Source organism: Neolamprologus brichardi, chromosome 3 (genome assembly GCF_056152115.1).
Source record: "Neolamprologus brichardi isolate AB-2024 chromosome 3, ASM5615211v1, whole genome shotgun sequence".
Classification (NCBI taxonomy): domain Eukaryota; kingdom Metazoa; phylum Chordata; class Actinopteri; order Cichliformes; family Cichlidae; genus Neolamprologus; species Neolamprologus brichardi.
Genome location: NC_142106.1, coordinates 21,788,568 through 21,808,011, shown reverse-complemented (window position 1 = coordinate 21,808,011; position 19,444 = coordinate 21,788,568). Strand labels below are relative to the sequence as shown.

The window sequence follows — 19,444 nt, the reverse complement described above, 5'->3', positions numbered from 1 at the left end:
TGAATTAAATATCCGAATGATATATTCCAAAACAAGTAGTGAGTCTGTCACTGACATATTTAAACAGCTTAATGGTGAGATGTACTTTTCACTTTTACAATGTGATGGAGTAGCTTAGAAGAGACATAAGAATGAAAGTAATGCTTTATTGTGGCCTTTTTTCTGTATGTTGCTTTTAAAAGGAGAGAGAAAGAGAGAGAGAGAGACTATAATAATGTATTTTTATTTACCATTGGAACTGTGAAAGTTCCTTCTCTCTGGCTGTCATCTTCACCGTTGTCCTTGAAATGATACAAATGAACAACTTGTTTAAGATACATTTTTCACAGCTCCCTTGAAAACAGTCGGGATGAAATTTCCATGTTGTTATTATTATCATTGTTATTATTCTTAATGTTTTTATTGACCTTTAAATAAACACAATGAAAGAGGTTGGCTTCTAAGTAAAAAACTAATTTTTTTTATTATATTTATCATCTCACAATTACTTAAGTAGCACTTCAGATTACTTTCCATGCAGAAACATTATGAATATAGTCTAGATTCTCAAATACTTCTTATCATAACTAACCTAAACAGAATTCATCAGTCATTTGGCAAACACAATAAATTATGTTGCATAACTTATCATTTAAAATAAATATCTATGTAAGTGTAGGGAATTATTCGTTTGTTAACCTGCTTAGTACACACAACACAAAAATATAAGCCACGTTATGGGTGTCAAATTAGAACTGAAAGGTTCCACTTAACCAAACTATTAAAACCCAAACACTTTGTATCAAGTGCTACTATGGTAGCTGATAAGACATTAATGATATACATTCACTTACTTGTTGTTGTGGGTTGTGCTGTCCGATGTCAGTCAAAGCTCTGTCAATTTTTCTAAAAAAAGAAATAAATTCTTGTAGCTTTCATAACAATGACAGAAACTGACAACTGTATTAACTTATTGGCAAAGGTGCATATACCGTTTTTTCCATCTGGTCAAAGTACGTGAAGGAACGTTTTTCCGCATCCAGTCAATTTCACTTGTGAGGAAATACTGACGTAGAGCATGAACTCAAACTGTTTTCAGCTGTGACTGCCATGATTGGTTAAGTGTAAGGTCAAATATGAGGATACACCAATCAAAGGCAAAGTAGGGCGGGCCATGCTGCAGCGTACAGGTGGCCAGCTTTCACCGCGAGACCTCACACGGTCCTCATCAGGTAACGGCTTCATTACGTAATTTAACAACAAGCGTGAAATCGGTCTAATAAAGTGTGTCTTGCAAAAATGGAGACTACGGAGACGAATAAAACTAATATCAGAGGCAAGTCGCCTAAATGTTTTCGAATTTGAATGATTTAGCTTAAGCTAATGGCTTGCTAAAAGTGGTTTGATGTTTTACGGGTCACATAGAAACAAGTGACCAACGTGGAAATGCTCTCTTCAGAGAATTATGCATGCGACATAGCACTTGGTGGCATTAAAATGGTTCAAACGGGAAAAGTATGCCTATAGAAACCATGTCAAATAGAATATTTTTTGATAAGAAAAAGCCTTTATTGGCATATAGCCCGTAGCATTCTAGCTAGGAAATAGCAATTATTTTTTTCCTCCCCCCCTTCATTTACTACAGAACACAAGGAGAGGAAGTTTGCAGTGGTGCAGTGGAGTGAAGGGGAGGACTATGGAAAGCTTAGTGAAGTAAAAACTGTTAACATACGGGGGTATGATGACTCCAAGATGGACCAGCATGGGTATGGAATCAGAACGATGCCACCTTGAAACGAAACCGAAAAAAATATTGAAACCGAAAAAAAATATTGTAACTGAAATAAATGTACTGAAAATTCTTGTATTGAAACCGAAAAAAAAATTGACAGCGAAAAACAATTAATTGAAACTGTAATTATTTTGTTTTCGCTTACAATTTTTTTTTTTCGGTTTCAATCCATGTTTCGGTTTCAATCCATGTTTCGGTTTCAATCCATTTTTCGGTTTCAAACCATTTTTCGGTTTCAATCTGCTGGCACTGTTTTGGCGTCCGGAGGCGCGCTTGAGGGGGCGGGGATTCCGACCCGCATAAATTTGCATACATTATAGAGTCCGTTGCTCGTGCTGACCAAGCGGCCATTTTTCTCTTTTTGCCTCTTTCAATAATGGCTGCATCAAGTTCAAGTGGACCCTCTAAACCGCAGGTAAGTAATCATTTTCCGTCGTCTTTCTTTGCTATTTCACTCGACTGGACATAGGTGTAGTTTTTATTAGCTAAATCTGGTGAATTTGTGGTAAAATGCCAACATTAGCCTATTCGTTGTAGCAAGCTAGCTGGCAGCTAAAATTTGCTAAATTCAGTGATGCCCCTGTCTCTTTTAGGAGTTAGAGGCCCGTGTTATAACGGCGGCACAAGATATAATTAACAGGTTAGCTCAAAGTCTTCAGCAACCTAATACCACATGTATACCAAATGCTGAGCACTCTCATGAGCACGAGTCTGGACAAGCCCAGACCCCAAAAGATACAGTGCAGGCGGAGATGGCAAGGTTAGAAATTGTATTGAACCATTATACTTTTAATATTTTGGATTAGTAAAAAAAAAAAAATCCCTGCATGTTGAAAATTATTTCTTCTTCTCACATATAGGTCATTTCCAGGATTTTTTACCAAAAAAAGGGGGAAAAATCGCTTTTCCCCACTCCAAAGTAGCGCGCTGCGGCCTAAGTCCAGCAAGCCATTCAGTGTATATATATATCTAGTGAATAAAGGCTGCACCAACACTCCTTCTGCTACTGAGGAGCTGCAGCTGAGCCAAGCAGGGCTGGGAAAGAGATCCCTCATCGTGACTGATGATATGAGCCATACAATGGTAATGTAGTTAAACTTAAATAAGAGAAATGCATTTACATAAAAAAAAACATGTTCTATATCAAATCATAATGATAGACATGCAAATGATAGTTGGTTTGGGTCATATATTAGCACTGATAAAAATATTTCTTAATTATGTAGTTTTACCAATTGTGTCCCCTTATGTACTGTTTTAGATTAATAAAATGATCACTCAAGAATATCCGAAAATGGATGGAGTGCAAGGATGGTTGTTGCACAAGTCATCAGGTGCATAATTTTCCTCTTTGAAAATTTTTTTTTTAGATGCTGGTGAAAGTTGAAAATTGTACAATGTTTTTTCTATCAATCTGTGTATTTAGGTGGTCAAGGTAGGAGGAAACTTGTAGCAATTCCTCCTGATGTAAATGGCTACACAGGAAGACTGATCCGCAACGTTTCCAGTGCAGGAAAGACCCTCTTGTATGTTGTTCCGCTGCAGCAGGACCTTGATCTTACTCCTCTTCCATCAGATGCAGCTGAATTTCAAACCATGCCAAAGGCTTCTTGCCAGGTGTGCAAGGAAAGTATGCCTCTGCATATCCTAGCACTCCATGTCAACAATTGTGTGTCTCAGTCAACAGAAGAGGAAGATGAGGTGAATTTATGTTATATTGTGGAATATTGCCTTATTAACAGTCTATAAATATTTGGGATATTTGTGCACGTAATTATAGAAGGCTTTTTTTGTGTGTGTGACTATTCTGTTTTTGTTAATGTACAATACATTGTAGTAATTACAATTGTACTTTATAGACGGATGTCCAGCTTCTGTCTGTCATGAATTCACCAAGTTTTTGTAGAGAGCCTCTTGACATGAAGCAGGTGATAATGTTGAATCCACATATTTACAAATCATTGTTTCTTTTACGTTTTAACAATATTTTTTTTCTCTAGGACATGAAAGAATGCCCAATCTGTCTTTGCTGCTTTCCAGTGAATGAGATTGCCCAGCATGCAAGCCTGTGTGGTGAAAGGTTCGTTCAAATTTATACATATTAAACACATTTTCCTATGTTTACATTGGATTCCTTTTTAAAATTTTTAAGCCATTACAGTTTTCAGCTCAGTATGTAGTTACAGTAAATACTTACTTGGTCCACATTTTAATGCTTACAGTATATTTGAAACACACAATGTAAACACCGTACCTATTAAGCTCAGGACCCAATTTAAATGCCAGTAAAATCAGTTAAAAGACATCATAAGTTACATCACATATATTTTTGCAATTGTTCATAATTTTTAGACCTGAGGACACTTCCACTCACATGACAGACGTTTATGTCAGTACTGACTCTGAGTGCAGTGTGCCAAGCAACAGAACAGATCCTTTGACTGATTTAGTCAGGTATGATTTATATTCTTTGCCCTTTCAGATTATCTGGTTTTGTTTATAATACATTTGCTTTCATTTTAAGAAACGATAATCATTTTATATATATTCTCAGTGAAGCAGATGTGCTACAGTGGCTTTCAAGTCAGGTGGATACCAGCAAAGACTTTAGGATTTGCATCACTCGCAATGATCTTGTTCAACGAGGCTTCATTCAGTGGCAACGACAGAAGAAGGCTTCCCCTGTCAACAAACTCCACGTGACTTTTATCGGAGAAGCAGGAATTGATACTGGTGCATTAAGCAAAGAATTTTTGACTGGTATAGCTATGTACATTGTACTTACAGTTCAGATATTGAATATGGCCAAATCAAATTAAGATACAGTATAAGGTTAACCCTTTAAATTATTTTGTCTTTCTGTATCTCTATGTAGAAATGATGCATGGTATTGAGACTCGTCTGTTTGAAGGCAGTGGCAAGAAGGGAAAGAGTCCTGTCTACTCTATCAGTGATTTAGAAAATAGTTTCTACAGGTTTGTCTGTTTTTATACATTTCACAGGATTATGTAGCATATGAAGCATGTTAAATTTTTCTTTGTATCTTGCAGAACTGCAGGAGAAGTGTTTTCAGTGAGCCTTGCACAGGGAGGTCCACCACCATGCTTCCTGAGAAGCTGGTGTTATCAGTTTCTTGCAACAGGAAACTTTGATGTTCTTCAGCTGACCAAAGATGATGTGGATGACACTGAATATAGGTCTCTAATCGAAAAGGTGAGCTGTGTTTGTACAGACTAGTGCAAAAATGCTGATTGTTTGTGTGTGTATACAATGTTGGGGAGCAACGTAAGACATGTACCGGCGTTACGTATTTAAAATACAAAATATGAGTAATTGTATTCCGTTACAGTTACCGTTTAAAAAGGTGGTATTTAGAATACAGTTACTTTGTTGAAATAAATGAATTACACAGCAGCAGTGTTATGGTTGCCATGGTTACAGGGTGACGCGTGCTCTCTCTGCGACTGTGTGTTTCCTGGGTGAGAGAGGCCTTTTTGTTGTTGTTGTTGTGCTACGCTAATAGGCAGAGTGTTACAGTCATAGCCCTAAAGAATGTAGCCTCATGGGCAGTGTAGTCCGTGCTGCAGGGAGAATGGACTGCCATATTCGTTATGTGTCTGTGAGAGTGAGGAGGGAGAAAAAAGGAGAGTGGAAAAGTATGAGCTGTCATCGAGCAGAAACGGGAGCTGGAAGCATGTAAATATAATAATAACCACTGCAGCCAAAAAGAGTGCCTGACGAGCCCAGTTGTAAGTAAGCTATTAAGACACGACTGTACGCTGTGTTTGTGTTTTGAAACAATAAGTTCCTTTGCAGCAGCCTTTCAGCGCCTCTCTCTGTCTCTCACTAGCAAATTTGACCCAGACAACAAAGTAAAGCTAGTTTTTTGCTACGAGCCCGACACAGAACCTGACATATTAGCCAGAGGTCCCTTTACTATGGTTCGGAGCCGCGGACCTTCAGTAAGAGTAATAAATCACATTTATGTAGTTGTAAACAGCATGATAATATATTAAGTAATCCAAAGTATTCAGAATACATTACTCTCATTCAGTAACGTAACGGAATATGTTAAAAAATACAGTTTGGGGCATGTAATAAGATAAGATAAGATAAGATAAAACTTTATTAATCCCTCGGGTGGGTTCCTCTGGGAAATTTGGTTTCCAAAAAAGCACAGCACCGACAGAAGTTACAGAGTTACAGAATATTATATATATATATATATATATATATATTAGGGGTGCAACGATACAACAAAATTCACGGTTCGGTTCGGTTCGATACTTTGGTGTCACGGTTCGATATTTTTTCGATACAAAAAAAATGTTCATGCCTTTTTATTAATTTGTCATTTATTAAATTTTCACGGCACATTCTGCACCACATCTCTGTGCGTTCATCATTTGTTTGAAGCCAGCTCACCTCCTGCAAACACTTTTCCGAGAATACGTGCTTCTTTTGTGGTTCGGACTCCTTCTGACATTTCTTTGGAGGTGGAGGAACATCACAGTAATTGTTTAAAGGAGCTTCTTCGACATCTTTAAAAGTTCTAAACAAATGTCTGTCCTCTTCCTTAAAATCTTATGTACGCAAACACGCGTTGCAACTTCTTATCTTGTGCGGGTTTTTATTTTGACAGCGAATGCGCACCTGCGGACCACTTATGTGCAGCCCTGGTTATTTAGCTCGTCATATTGCAGCCACAGAAATTCTTTTGTCCATGAAACCATAAAGCTGCACTTTCTTTTTGCCTTATAGTCTGATTTGTCATAACCTTTCCGTTTTGTCACTTCTTCACCCTGACCTGTCTTATTTGGCTCAGCAGAACTAAAATATATATCCTGCTGCTTTTACACACGCACTAACATAACGCTCAGCGATTCTCTGCGCGATCAACCTCTCACATGTTTAAGCTGCAGGAGATTTCACTTGTCATGTTTGCATAGTAAGCTAACGATTGATAAGACGATGTCAGAGGAATTGGTGCGCAAATTATCATCACTCACCAATCAGTACTGTCGCTCTCTATACACAGTTCACGCGATTGCAAAGTGAAAGCAAAAAACAAGCGCAAACTCAAACGCGATTTCAGTATGTCACATATTGACAGTGGCCGATGCCAATGACATAATTACCCAGCTACATTTCCGAAAGAATGCAAAAGCATTGACATATATTTTTCCTTCCTACGATAGGCCGACGGGCAGGGCAGAGATAGATTTTGGTAGCCCGACTGGAAAAAAGCCCTAGGACGTCGGGCTAGCGATTTTGCGAGCCCTGTATCTGATTGAGGAATCACTCATCTTTGGAAAAGAGAGTTTATTATGGAGAAATGTCTCTTTCCAAAATAAAAGCTATACTATACGCTTCTTCTGGGCTATATTCTCAGCAGCATATTAAACATATCAGGTCCCCATAAGGAGAATCATGTGCTAACGGCTGTCTAAATGACTCGGGTAAAGTTTGTAGCATGCGTGCTTGTTTTTGTCTGCTTCCACTTGTCTTTGCACTAGGATGATGTCGGAGTAAATGTGCAGTCATATTGGTTGTGTTCCCACTAGTGCTGTCAGCGTTAATCTGAAATGACGTTAAGGTCACAACACGGCAAATCTCCGTTAACGAGCTACCGCGGATCGCCTCATGAGTGGGGCTGGAAGACGGCAACACATTAACGAGCTAACTGCGCTAACACACTAGTTCCCACCAATTGAGCATTGCTGGCACATCCAACATACTGTTTTACTTTTGTCCATGACACGCTTACCTTCAGGGTCATACGTCACATGAAAACCAAAATAGTTCCAAACGCCAGATCTGAATGAGGGTGGGGGAGGTTCAATTTGCCATGTTGCAACGAGCTTAACTTCTGTCTAGCTAGCTTGCCCTGCGCTCAGTGAATCTGTGTTCGACTACTCCGCCTAGGCTGCACTGTCGAGCGCAGATCCACTGAGCGCTCAACACAGACAGCATCGTCAGAAGGAAAGTTGATAAAATAAATTAAAAATGTTGTATCGTTCGATACATATGCGTACCGAACCGAAAGCACTGTATCGAACGGTTCGATATCGATACGAGTATCGTTGCACCCCTAATATATATATATATATATATATATATATATATATAGATAGATAGATAAAATATACAAAGGGGTTAAATAGAATAAATAGGAATAAAAATAAAAATACAAGTGAATTGCACATTTCAAGTATGGAGTCTATTGCACCGCTGATTATTAACAAAAAGTATTGCACAAAAGGTATTGCACAGTGAAGTGAAGTGAAGAGGCACTACAGCTTAGTTGTTCCCCCCTCCTTTGTCCTCCTGTTTCCCCTCCAGAGAGGAGTTAAACAGTCTGATGGCGTGTGGGACAAAGGAGTTTTTAAGTCTGTTGGTTCTTGTCTTTGGGAGAAGCTGTATAATCTGTAGTGGAATACATTTTAAAAGTAACCTTCCCAATACTGTGTGTATAGTTACATAATTTCAAAAACTTGAAATCATTTATTGTTTTGTTTTTGTATGTTTTCAGGTGGAAGTGGCAGACAACCTGACAGACCTCACTGAAGACATTGTGAGCTGTGGTTACAGAGGACTTGTGAAGTTGGACAAACGGGACAGTATAATAAGGTAGTATATTTTAATAGACAATATACCAACCAGAAACATTTGAAAGTAATATTTTGTAAGTTAAAACCCTGGTTTAGACCACCATACCCCATCAGTTTCACTAATGACTGTGTTTGCTTTTCTAAATAGATCAATTGTTGTGCATGCTACGGTGCGTCTGACTCCAATGCTACAGCAAATCAGAAATGGCATGAAGATCTACAACCTTCTGGAGGTGATTGGAAGGCACGAAAGTCTCTGTTCAAACCTGTTTGTTCCCAGAGATGAGAATGATGATACAGCGGTAAATATGTCTTTATTTATTTCAGTTGTTTAGTTTTTACAACAGATTCTAAAAATACATGTGATGTAGTAATAGCCCTGTGAGGACTTTTTTGTTTCAGCCTTTATTTAGGTTGCTCAGATTAATGACTATTGAAGAAAATCTATATTTGTTATTGTTTATTTGAAATCACAACACGTAACACCCCCCCACCCCCCCAAATCTCTTTAGCCGGATGCTGATTACATAATGAGCATCCTTGAGCCTGACCTGAGTGAGAGGGGAAGTCCAAGGCATGCCAAAGAAAATGCCATCATCAACTTCTTCCAAGACTTCCTGGAGAACCTTGAAAGCTCAGGTTTGTGCCGTCGGCCAGTTACTGGTATTATCATCAAAACAACATTAACACAACAGCTGTTACAAATACAGTGTTGTAACATTTCTTTCAAACGTACTGTACTCTGCAAAATTGTCATCACGGAACTGAAATCTCTGTAAAGATTTGTTTATATGTTTTGATGTTTTATACAATCTACCACAGGTCTAAATGACAAAATTGGTTTTGCATATTAATAAATTTGGTGGTATGACAGTTAAAGATTTAAAGTAAGTCGAATCTGCTTCTTCAGATCAGGATAAAGACAAAAAGAGCTGTGAGTATGGGATCCAAGTCCTACAGGACCAGGACCAGGACCAGGAAGAATACTGGATTTCCAAACACCAACCACCGAGAATGTCTGTCCCAGCGATTATGCAGTGGTTAACTGGACAAAGACACAAACCATGCCTTCCTTCAGAAAGGGCAAGTTTTAAAATACATGTAAGATTTGAGCATCAATGCAAAGATACGATGCCTGGACACTACATATGTTACCCACTTGTAAGTGCCTGCACAAACACAATCATCTTTCCTGTGGCACACATGAACTCATACACCGAGTTCACAGAAGTTATGACAACAGCTGTCACAATGGGGAGAGATTTCAGCCGTGTGTAGTTGACACTCAAATAGCATGCCATCACAAGTTATGCAGTATTGCACTGCATTTCTACTATTTGTCTAACCCTTTAAACCTATTTCAGTTCTTGGAACACAGTAAAAAAAGAAAAAATATTTACAGTTAGATTATTTTTCCACGTTGTTTCACTTTTTGTTCTTATAATGTTAAAAACTATGTTCACAAAACGGAGGAGCCCATTCAGAAAACTGCATTCATAAAAACTTGAGTCTAAGATTCAACTTGTTCGCAAATTAAATTCTGTAAGTCTGAAGAAGTTTAAGTGAATTTTGTTTAAATATATTTTCTGTATGTAGTACTATTTTGTTACTGAAAAGTTTTCCACTGTGAATTGTAAATTTAGTGATATCGCAACTGTTTTGCTGAAAATAAATATTCTTACACTTGATGAATTGTTTTTTCAGTCATTAAAATGATATAATTTAATTGTTTAGAGTATTTATTGACATGACATGTTAAACAAATTTAATCAACCCAGTTACAAAAACATCAGACATGAGATGCTTAACTGAATGTGGCTACTTTAAACATTAAGTTATAAAACAGTAAAAACAGTATTTGATGCAATTAAAAAAGATACATTCATCAAATAATCTGAAAATACATCTTAAGATTGATTGATTTGCTATTCTGTCATTACAATACAAATAATGTGGTCAAATGCTATGAGAAAGGCTAACTGAGTGGGTTCTGTTGTGTTACTGAATGAACTATGATGTAGTTCAGCACTCTCTCATAAAGGTCTCTTCCGTTGTCAAAGGAGGGACTAAGAGGATGAATGGCTGCCCTCAGTCCTGCCATCTCCTCAGGCCCCAGAGGACACTGTATTGGTGGAAGAACTACACCACCACTCTCTGGTCTCGAACAGTCAAGGTCCAAAGAGAAATGTTCTTGAATGTCCTGAAAATTCAATTGCTTTTGTTATGAACAGTATAACTATAGTATGCAGCAATTGCAAAGGTATGTTAAAGTCTTTAAAAACAAAGACAGGTGCACATGTTAAATATATGCATGTCATGAATTTCAAGGTACAAAAACATAAGCGTTATAAAACATCTGTAATAGCACATTTTATAGTCGTACCTCAGTGTTTTCTGGTGCAGCCACAGGATTTTGAAGAAGTCCAATAGTCCAAAGTTGATTAGGCGTAAGATTTTGTTCTGTTCGCAGGGCATGATTATCCCACCCGTTCTTGAAAGTGTCAAGGTCCTTCTGCAGACGTTCCACAAAGATGTACTGAGCACAGAACAGGTGGAGGCTGTTGGAGGGGTCGAGCAGGCAGTCTTCCTCAAGGTTGTGAAGTAGCTCATAATAAACACTGGTTACAGCCATCCAGACATCACGCCACATGCGCTCAACTCTACAACATAAAAAATATCAAAAGAACACAGTAGTTTACAAATCCAGACTTGTACCTGTTTTTGAGTTACTAATGATAAAAGACCCATGTATTTAAAAATAAATAAATAAATATTGAATAAAACGCTGGTGAATGTGATGATTTGGGTTTACAAGATATATATATATATATATATATATGCTAAGTCCTGTATATAACTTACCTTTGATTGTGAACACTTTTTCCTGAAATGTAGCTTGCTCTGCCACAACCACGAACAGTAAACATGCAGTGGGCAATGCCAACATTTTCGACACCCTGGTCTCCTCTAACTCTGCATGACAAAATAGAATACAAACAAGTTTTCAGAAGGTTGACTAATAATATAGCATGTATCAAGGTTGTACATTACCTTAAAGGAAAGCCAAACTGTTCAACAGAGCTCACAAAGAAGCCTAATGCAGTTGATGCCTTGTTATTATTTCCAGCACCAAGGTACATTATCTGGAAAATAATTTATGAATAAATGATTTTGTTTTGAAGAAACAAATACAATATCTAACAAACTAAGAACACCTGACAGTTATATACTTTCTTAAAGTAAGATAAAGACAACTCAACGCTAATGAACGTAAATTTCTTGTCAAAGGAGTGGAAGAAGAATACGCCACTTTCTCTCTATAGGGTAGTTAATTAATTTTGAGGAAAGAAATTGTGATTGCAATGGAATATTGTTTACCTTTCGCGAATAGCCATCAATCCCAGCAAATATAACTATGCCATATCTAAAAAAAAAAAAGCAAAATATGAAACACGCACACGTCCAAGTATAACATTTGTCCACAAGTCAGAATTTATCAACTTGTTTGTTTCTTTGCTTACTAAACAGGAATTTTTTTACTTTGTAGAAATAGAAATTTACCTGGATCCTCTAACTGTTAACGTAAAATGCCTTATGCTCAAATCAGAAATGAAAATAGTTACAGTGTATCCAGAGTACTGAACATACAAACACATACTGTACACAAACCTGATGAGTTTGTGGTTTGTATCTACATGGACCAATGAGAGGGGACCTTTTACAGAGTACACTCTTCTTGCAACACAGCCGACAGATGCCATCCTTTCTAGGATTCCTGCAGCATCTACCCTATGCATCGATGCAGACACTTGCACCCATTTGACACGGTATCCCATGGCCTGCAGTTCCCCCATCATCATTCGATAGCCGATGTGTGGCAGTCTCATTTTAACTGATCTAACAAGGCTGTCCAGCTCATTATCTGTGACACTGCTGTATGATGCATGCACTGAAAGTCCATATTCTTGCATCCGACGAAATAATGTCCTTTTGCTGACACCCAGAAGCCGAGCTATACAGGGAATGGAAAATTTCATGTTGATGAGGCTTTGCAAACATTCTTCTGATATACTAAGTTTACGTTGTCCTCTCGCTGTGTATACAACATCAACAAGAGAAGAATGTGGGTGTCTCTCTCCGTCTTGAAAATTTATCAGTCTCAAAAGATTGGATAAGGCATTAAGAATATCTTGTGGTACTGCTAAAATATTACCAAATGACCGTATAAGTCTCAATTCATGACTGATGACATAATGCAAATAGTCCATATCTACAGGTCTGCGTTGTAGAGCTCCATGAAGCTTTGTTAGCAATCTTTCATAGAACTGCCTCCTTATTAATGGTACCTGGAACAGAAATTGATACATTTGCTAATTGTGCACTAATGACATAATAATCTATGCATACGTACATGAACGCAACAGGAAGATAAACAAACTAAATCATTTACATAAACAAGTACGTCCATTTCATAAGACTTTTAATGAATTTTAGTTTAAAATACATTTGTGATTTAAAAATGCAAAATATGTGAAAACTTTTTGTCCAGATTGGAGCAGAATATTCATATTTAAAATTAATTTAGTTACAAATGGCTTGGCACAGCACCCTTTTTACACTGACAGACAGGCAACTATTTTGTTTTAAAGAGTACGGCAAGCAAAGATGTATAAAAAAAAACAGGTGACCTGCAACACTGCCATAAAGACATTACTTCCAACCCTACACTTATCTTACCGTTATGTGTCTGGAATCTGCCATTGCTTAATAAGTTATCATCACCACTGGCCATCAGGAGTAAGGCTCTGGCATCCTTGTAGATACTTTCGCAGTTTGAACGTCAAATCCCTGTACAGCAGAATCCATTTCAAAGTTAAAGTGTTTGTTTATTTACAAAAGAGACAGGGGCATCACTGAATTTAGCAAATTTTAGCTGCCAGCTAGCTTGCTACAACGAATAGGCTAATGTTGGCATTTTACCACAAATTCACCAGATTTAGCTAATAAAAACTACACCTATGTCCAGTCGAGTGAAATAGCAAAGAAAGACGACGGAAAATGATTACTTACCTGCGGTTTAGAGGGTCCACTTGAACTTGATGCAGCCATTATTGAAAGAGGCAAAAAGAGAAAAATGGCCGCTTGGTCAGCACAGCAACGGACTCTATAATGTATGCAAATTTATGCGGGTCGGAATCCCCGCCCCCTCAAGCGCGCCTCCGGACGCCAAAACAGTGCCAGCAGATTGAAACCGAAAAATGGTTTGAAACCGAAAAATGGATTGAAACCGAAACATGGATTGAAACCGAAACATGGATTGAAACCGAAAAAAAATGGATTGAAACTGAAAAAAAAAAATTGTAAGCGAAAACAAAATAATTACAGTTTCAATTAATTGTTTTTCGCTGTCAATTTTTTTTTCGGTTTCAATACAAGAATTTTCAGTACATTTATTTCAGTTACAATATTTTTTTTCGGTTTCAATATTTTTTTCGGTTTCGTTTCAAGGTGGCATCGTTCTGATTCCATACATGGGAATCCCATTTCCACTTACTCGGCCGTTATTGAATGGCGCCATGGGAAGAAACAACGAGGAGGGTGGCCACACTACAGGGGCACTGTTGTTTTTGTCTCTGGTAAGTAATTGTTAATATGATTTGAAATGTAGAATGTCCTTCTCTACTTGAAAGTAGTTCTCTAAAGAAAAACTGAATTCACGCTTTCAAGTCATGTGCTTACTTCATTTGGCCAGGGAGCTGAAGACTGTACTACATGTTTACTTAATATACATGATGCTTTGTTAATCTTAAAAAGTCGCAACAGTTTTGTATTTTATCACTCGTCTTTACTCTGTTCTAAGTAAAGGTTTACATATTAACACAGTAAATCTCCTAAACGTGGCTCCTACTCCTTTTAACCCTAACCCCTGACTAATGAGATGGTTGCTTTTAGATGTTGAATAGTTGTATATTTTATGTTTCACATGGATGGAAATTCTGTGAAATAGGAATTGTTTGTTTTTTTTGCTAACTGCACTATGTGAATCACAACTCAACACAAAACTAGGCACTGTTACTGCGGTCTTCTTCTTCTCTTTCTCTAGCCCATATACAAATGTTCTCTTTTCTTTGTTAGCTCTCTCTTTCACACAGGTCGAAGAACCATTCCAGTGTTCAGTTGCGTTTTTAGTCAGCAGTAAAAAATAACACTCATTACTGCAATTACCTGAAAACACAACATAGTCTGGTGATTTAAAAAAAAAACACCTGTGGAGTAATAAGCAGATTGTTGTAATGTCTTTTTGTTTCCTCCTTTGTGCTCTAGCTACTTGTTTTGAGGCAGCTCGGAAAATTAATGCACTGCTGAAGGAAAATGAACCAGCGGACCTGACCAAGAGGGTATCTGTCCATCCTGAAAACTATCAGGATGATTCTGATGACTCCGATCCAAATGAGACTCAGATTCTGTCGCAGCCATTGCAACTCAAGGTGACATTTCACTTGGAACCGTTTTGTAGTATCCGTGTTATCTAAACACTCCATCTTTAAATATTGGCTTCTAGGCTAGTGTCAATCATTAGGAAACCATTATATACATGTTTTCATGTGGAAAATAAAACATTTTAGGTGATGGCTCCTTTAAAAAGTTGACACTATTGTATTGTACATCTACCATTGGATGGAGTCTATGCAGGCTACAGCCTTATGAAACGGGACAGTGTAGCCTGCAAGTAGCATTTCCTGGTTATGTCTGAACATCCTCACCATTTTTCTATTATGTTACACACCATTTCTGTCACCAAGCAATGACTGTAGTACTGCTCTTTCCCTAAAAAATATATATATTTTACTGATTTTTACCTTTTTCAGATCAGATATAATTTTAAAACTGAAACGTATTTACATTTAAGAAAAGGAACTCCACCAGTGGTCCCCCTATTCTACTGCACACAAAGGTCATTTGTATACAATGATTGTCAGGATTTGTTAAAGGAAAAAATCACTTGTAGCCTCCTAAATTGAAGAATGGTAAACTTTTTTTTTTTTAAACTGTATTCAAATGAGCCCAATCTTTCGAACAGGCCTAGTTGCAGTTCTGTGATGTGCAGTACCAGTTAAAAGTTTGGACACACTTTCCCATTATATTTAATTGTAAAATTGTACAAACTTTTGACTGGTACTGTATGTGGCTAAGAAATCAGCTCTTTGAAGTATGCACCCTACACGTTGGGGCACAGCTATTGAATCTGTTGTCTTTACACTTTAGATTCATAACTTTTATGGCAGCTTTGACTGTTTTATGTAAATTCCTCTTCTCTCTCGCTATCTTTTTTCATGTCCAGAAGTCAAAGGCTCCTTCAAAGAAAGACCCTGCACAGGAATTCCTTGCAATGTACAGTCATTCACCACCTTCAGTCGCTTATGGTGAAAAAAGTCCAAAAAAGACAGTAGTTGATCTAAAGCGGAAGATCCAAGACCTGAAAAAAGAGAATGATAAACTGAAGGAGTTGCTTGTCCAAGGTATCACTTCCTATCACTAATTTAACAATTAAACAGCCAATATATTTGAAAAAGTCACTCTAGCCTATGTATAAACCATTCTGGTAATCATTTTTTATTAATTTACTATATATAGATGTGCCAGAACTTATGAAGACGATGAAAAAGGTGATTAATTTGGCTGAACCTCTTAAGAGATCCAGTTTGGAGCTTCCCCAGATTTCTCCGCAGTCCACGCCCAGTTCATCATCAGATGGTTCGCTGCTGCCCCCTCCCAAATCTACTTCATCCTTCTCAACACCAGCATCTGTCATTCTATCAACAAAGGAATCCCAGTCATCAAAGGTAATGGAATTTTAAAGAATAAATGGATGACGTGCATAAATTGGATCTACTGTCTTTCTACTTACAGTTGATCGAACCTTGAACACAGTACCAGTAAAAGTTTGGACAGACTTTCCTATTAGACTTAATGGGAAAATATGTCCAAACTTTTAAATTGGTACTCTACTTAGAAGTATGATGGATCTAATTCAAGTGTTAAATTCATTGACTGTATTTCTGCTGTGAAGTTTCCCTTCTTAACAAAGGAGTCTATGGGGATTGACTCTGTTTTAGAGCCAGCCACTGGTGGAGCAGAGGCAAACTACAATTTTTCTACAAAAGCTTCACTTTTGCATGCGAATGCCTGTGCGAGTAACAAGTGATGCAGAAAAAAGTTTTGAAATCCAGTAGCTTAGCATCCGGACATTGCAGGTGAACAACGGCTCCGGGAATATACATAAATGTCACTGCCTTCAAAACTAGACGAGAAACAGAGTTTTAAGTCTGGAAAGGTATGTAGTTGTTCTTTAAGTCTCTTACATTGATCAAAATGTCTTTTTGTTGGAACAGGTGGAGATTTATCCTGGGACTGGAGTCATGGTAGAGAAACTGGCCTGGGCCTTTGCTACTAATGCTAATTCAGCTACAACCTTTGTGAGGCACCTGCTCACAGCAGTCTTCCCTGTGGAAATACTGCTAGTGAGCAATCTTCGAGGGGGAAAACGAGGCAGAGCAGATGCACGTCTACCGCTCGACAAAAATAAATTGGATGCCATCTACAGTAAGGTTTTAGCTTTTTATGGCATGTTTTTGCAGTTGTCCTTCTGGCATTTAAAGATAACAAAGGAACAATGAAAAAGAAGGGTCACACATATGAAGAATATCTTCTTAACATTTATGCATATATTATTGTTGATGAAGAAAGGCCTCCACCAAATAGAGGACTCTAGTTGATCTTTTTTGAGTTATATCCAGATGAATGAATGGTCTTTTCATGACATACTATTGTAGGCCTTAGATTTCTCTGGAGTTTCATTTCCTTTATGGTGCATTTTGTTTGTCCAACTTCAAAGTAACAAATAATGGTAGATAAGTATTTACATTCTGAATGTTCTTGCATTTGATGTATTTCAGTGACTGCGTTTACATGCAGCCGATAACCCTTTCAAAACTGGAATGTTAGCAATAACCCGGTCACACATAGCATTAAAATACCGGCAAAAATCCGAATATAAGTCTTGGAGTTACCCTTTTCTCACCAAAATATTTGGTCATATAAAACCTCTATCGGCATATCGCCATCAAAATGAAAATGGATTTGTGTTTTGCACATGTTCTATTCCCACGGAATCCTGGTCTTTTGAGTAGAGGAACTTTGTGTATGTGCCGTCTGGCTCTCTGTGACTCTCTCGTCTCATGCATGTGAATGAGTTATTCCGAATGTTTCAGAAACCTGAATAGTGAGCCTAACTCGACCATAACCTGAATATTGGCTGTATGTAAACGTAGTCAATGTAGTGAACCTCTCCATGCATCGTCTGCAAATTTCAAAGCTGGCACCATTAGATATTAAGACTGATTAAAGCAGGATCATTGCACTATTGTTTAAGATCATTGGGTTCTTTTACACTACTAATTCTGTTCTTGTCATCATCACCCCCCGTGTAAAAACACGCGCAGATATAGATGAACTAAATAAGATGTGGACTACTGGTCATTCAATAATATCGATAGGGGAAGACAGCTCTGACGGAGTGGGCATTTTCTTTAAAAAAGATACTGTGAATATAATCAAAAGAAGAGACATAATATCGGGACGACTCCTTCTCGTTGATTGCTGTTATTACGGGCAAAGGTTACGTATTATTAATGTATATAATGCACCTGATCGAACGAAAAAGATCCAATTATTGAAAAAACTTAAGTATTTGTTAGAGACTGGTTTTAATATAATTTTGTGTGGAGATTTTAATACTGTTACTGAAGCGACTGACAGAATATCCAATGTTGAATTTAGAGAGCTGCGAGAAAGTAAATTGTTGGTTAAAATTTGTAAGGAAGCAGCACTTCATGATTTATACAGGCTGTTGCATCCCCATACTATACATTATACTAGATTTGAATCATTAACTAAAACAAGGATTGATAGAATTTACTTATCATCCAATGTTCAAGGTCGGAAATATGACACACTATTAACGGATTTCTCTGATCATATGGTGGTTATGGCGACAGTATCGTGTTGCACCCACGAATTTCTGAAATACTGGAAATTGAATACATCCTTGCTAACAGACGGGTTGATTGTGCCTGAAGTTAAATCTGAAATTAAGAAAATATTGCATCTTAAGATTTTTACTACTTCTTTCTCTGAACTTTGGGAGCTCCTTAAACGATGTATGTGTCATTTTTTTAAATTTAAGGCGAGAGAATTAAATCATGCAAAGAATATAAAATATAACGAAGATGTGAGTAAATATATATACTTAAGAAATAAGAAGGAGAAAGAAGAAGAGGAGGAAAATCAAATGACGTCTCTTAAAGAGAACATTGATCGAGTTAATAGAGAAGTTTTATTTAATATGTTGAGACGTACTGACTTTCACGGGAACAGTGATTTTATGATTCTAAATAATCAAAAGAAAGGTCGGAATGATTTTATTGTCTCAATTAAAGATAAACATGGAAAGTCAGTTTTTAAAGAAGAAGGAAAAAGACAAGTTATTAGGGACTATTGTTCGGAGATGTTTTCATCCATAGATACAAACAGTGATGCTATTAACAATTTTTTGAGTGAGGTCGAACCATTAGATTCTGTCATTTATGAAACTTTGCTTGGAAAAATTAAAAGAGAGGAAGTAGAGTCAGTAATTAACCAACCTAGTACCGATAAAACACCTTGTCTGGATGGACTCCCCTCTGAATTTTACAAACTTGTGAGCAAAGAACTGTCTGAATTATTAACTCAGTATTTTAATGAAGGAATAGAAAGAGGAACAATGGGTAAATCATTTTACGAAGGAGTTATGTGTTTACTATATAAGAAAGGCGATAGAGAAGACATTAATAATTATAGGCAATTGACAATAATGAATGTAGACTATAAAATCTTTGCCAAAATAATTATGACTAGACAAGAGGATGTATTAGATATTATCATTGAAAAAGAACAAACATGCGCAATTAAGGGACGACCGATGTGGGATAATTTATGTATGTTAAGAGAAATTATTTATAAT

General features: G+C 37.2%; 3 protein-coding genes across 3 annotated transcripts; 2 read left to right on the top strand and 1 right to left on the bottom strand.

The window, feature by feature from the left end:
• Positions 1-1,278: 1,278 nt before the first annotated feature.
• LOC148103885 (uncharacterized) lies at positions 1,279-17,060 on the top strand. Its single transcript, XM_087838232.1, has 7 exons — positions 1,279-1,315; positions 1,625-1,741; positions 13,914-14,018; positions 14,707-14,870; positions 15,725-15,902; positions 16,018-16,226; positions 16,776-17,060. The coding sequence occupies exons 1-7, from the start codon at positions 1,279-1,281 to the stop codon at positions 17,058-17,060; spliced, it is 1,095 nt and encodes a 364-aa protein (XP_087694358.1).
• LOC148103886 (uncharacterized) lies at positions 2,118-9,996 on the top strand. The gene is made up of 15 exons (XM_087834015.1): positions 2,118-2,186; positions 2,365-2,531; positions 2,632-2,854; positions 3,033-3,105; positions 3,198-3,472; positions 3,631-3,699; positions 3,772-3,851; positions 4,124-4,225; positions 4,326-4,531; positions 4,647-4,746; positions 4,822-4,984; positions 8,304-8,401; positions 8,531-8,684; positions 8,895-9,021; positions 9,293-9,996. Exons 1-15 carry the CDS (start codon positions 2,148-2,150, stop codon positions 9,658-9,660), a joined length of 2,244 nt encoding a protein of 747 aa, XP_087690141.1. The 5' UTR covers positions 2,118-2,147; the 3' UTR covers positions 9,661-9,996.
• Positions 10,081-13,664, bottom strand: LOC102785688 (uncharacterized). Its single transcript, XM_087834865.1, has 8 exons — positions 13,453-13,664; positions 13,120-13,230; positions 12,052-12,728; positions 11,761-11,806; positions 11,434-11,525; positions 11,245-11,355; positions 10,766-11,042; positions 10,081-10,582 (listed from the first exon to the last, which is right to left on the bottom strand). Exons 2-8 carry the CDS (start codon positions 13,141-13,143, stop codon positions 10,358-10,360), a joined length of 1,452 nt encoding a protein of 483 aa, XP_087690991.1. The 5' UTR covers positions 13,144-13,230; positions 13,453-13,664; the 3' UTR covers positions 10,081-10,357.
• Positions 17,061-19,444: the final 2,384 nt, after the last annotated feature.

Excerpts from the sequence above, each read along its gene's own strand:
- LOC148103885 (XM_087838232.1), top strand. The coding sequence starts at position 1,279 with ATGGAGACTACGGAGACGAATAAAACTAATATCAGAG. Across the intron at positions 14,871-15,724 it reads CGCAGCCATTGCAACTCAAG|AAGTCAAAGGCTCCTTCAAA; the intron begins GTGACATTTCAC and ends TTTCATGTCCAG. Across the intron at positions 15,903-16,017 it reads GAAGGAGTTGCTTGTCCAAG|ATGTGCCAGAACTTATGAAG; the intron begins GTATCACTTCCT and ends TACTATATATAG.
- LOC148103886 (XM_087834015.1), top strand. The coding sequence starts at position 2,148 with ATGGCTGCATCAAGTTCAAGTGGACCCTCTAAACCGCAG. Across the intron at positions 3,473-3,630 it reads CAACAGAAGAGGAAGATGAG|ACGGATGTCCAGCTTCTGTC; the intron begins GTGAATTTATGT and ends TGTACTTTATAG. Across the intron at positions 9,022-9,292 it reads GGAGAACCTTGAAAGCTCAG|ATCAGGATAAAGACAAAAAG; the intron begins GTTTGTGCCGTC and ends CTGCTTCTTCAG.
- LOC102785688 (XM_087834865.1), bottom strand. The coding sequence starts at position 13,143 with ATGGCAGATTCCAGACACATAACG. Across the intron at positions 12,729-13,119 it reads CAGATTCCAGACACATAACG|GTACCATTAATAAGGAGGCA; the intron begins GTAAGATAAGTG and ends TTTCTGTTCCAG. Across the intron at positions 11,356-11,433 it reads CAGTTTGGCTTTCCTTTAAG|AGTTAGAGGAGACCAGGGTG; the intron begins GTAATGTACAAC and ends TTTGTCATGCAG.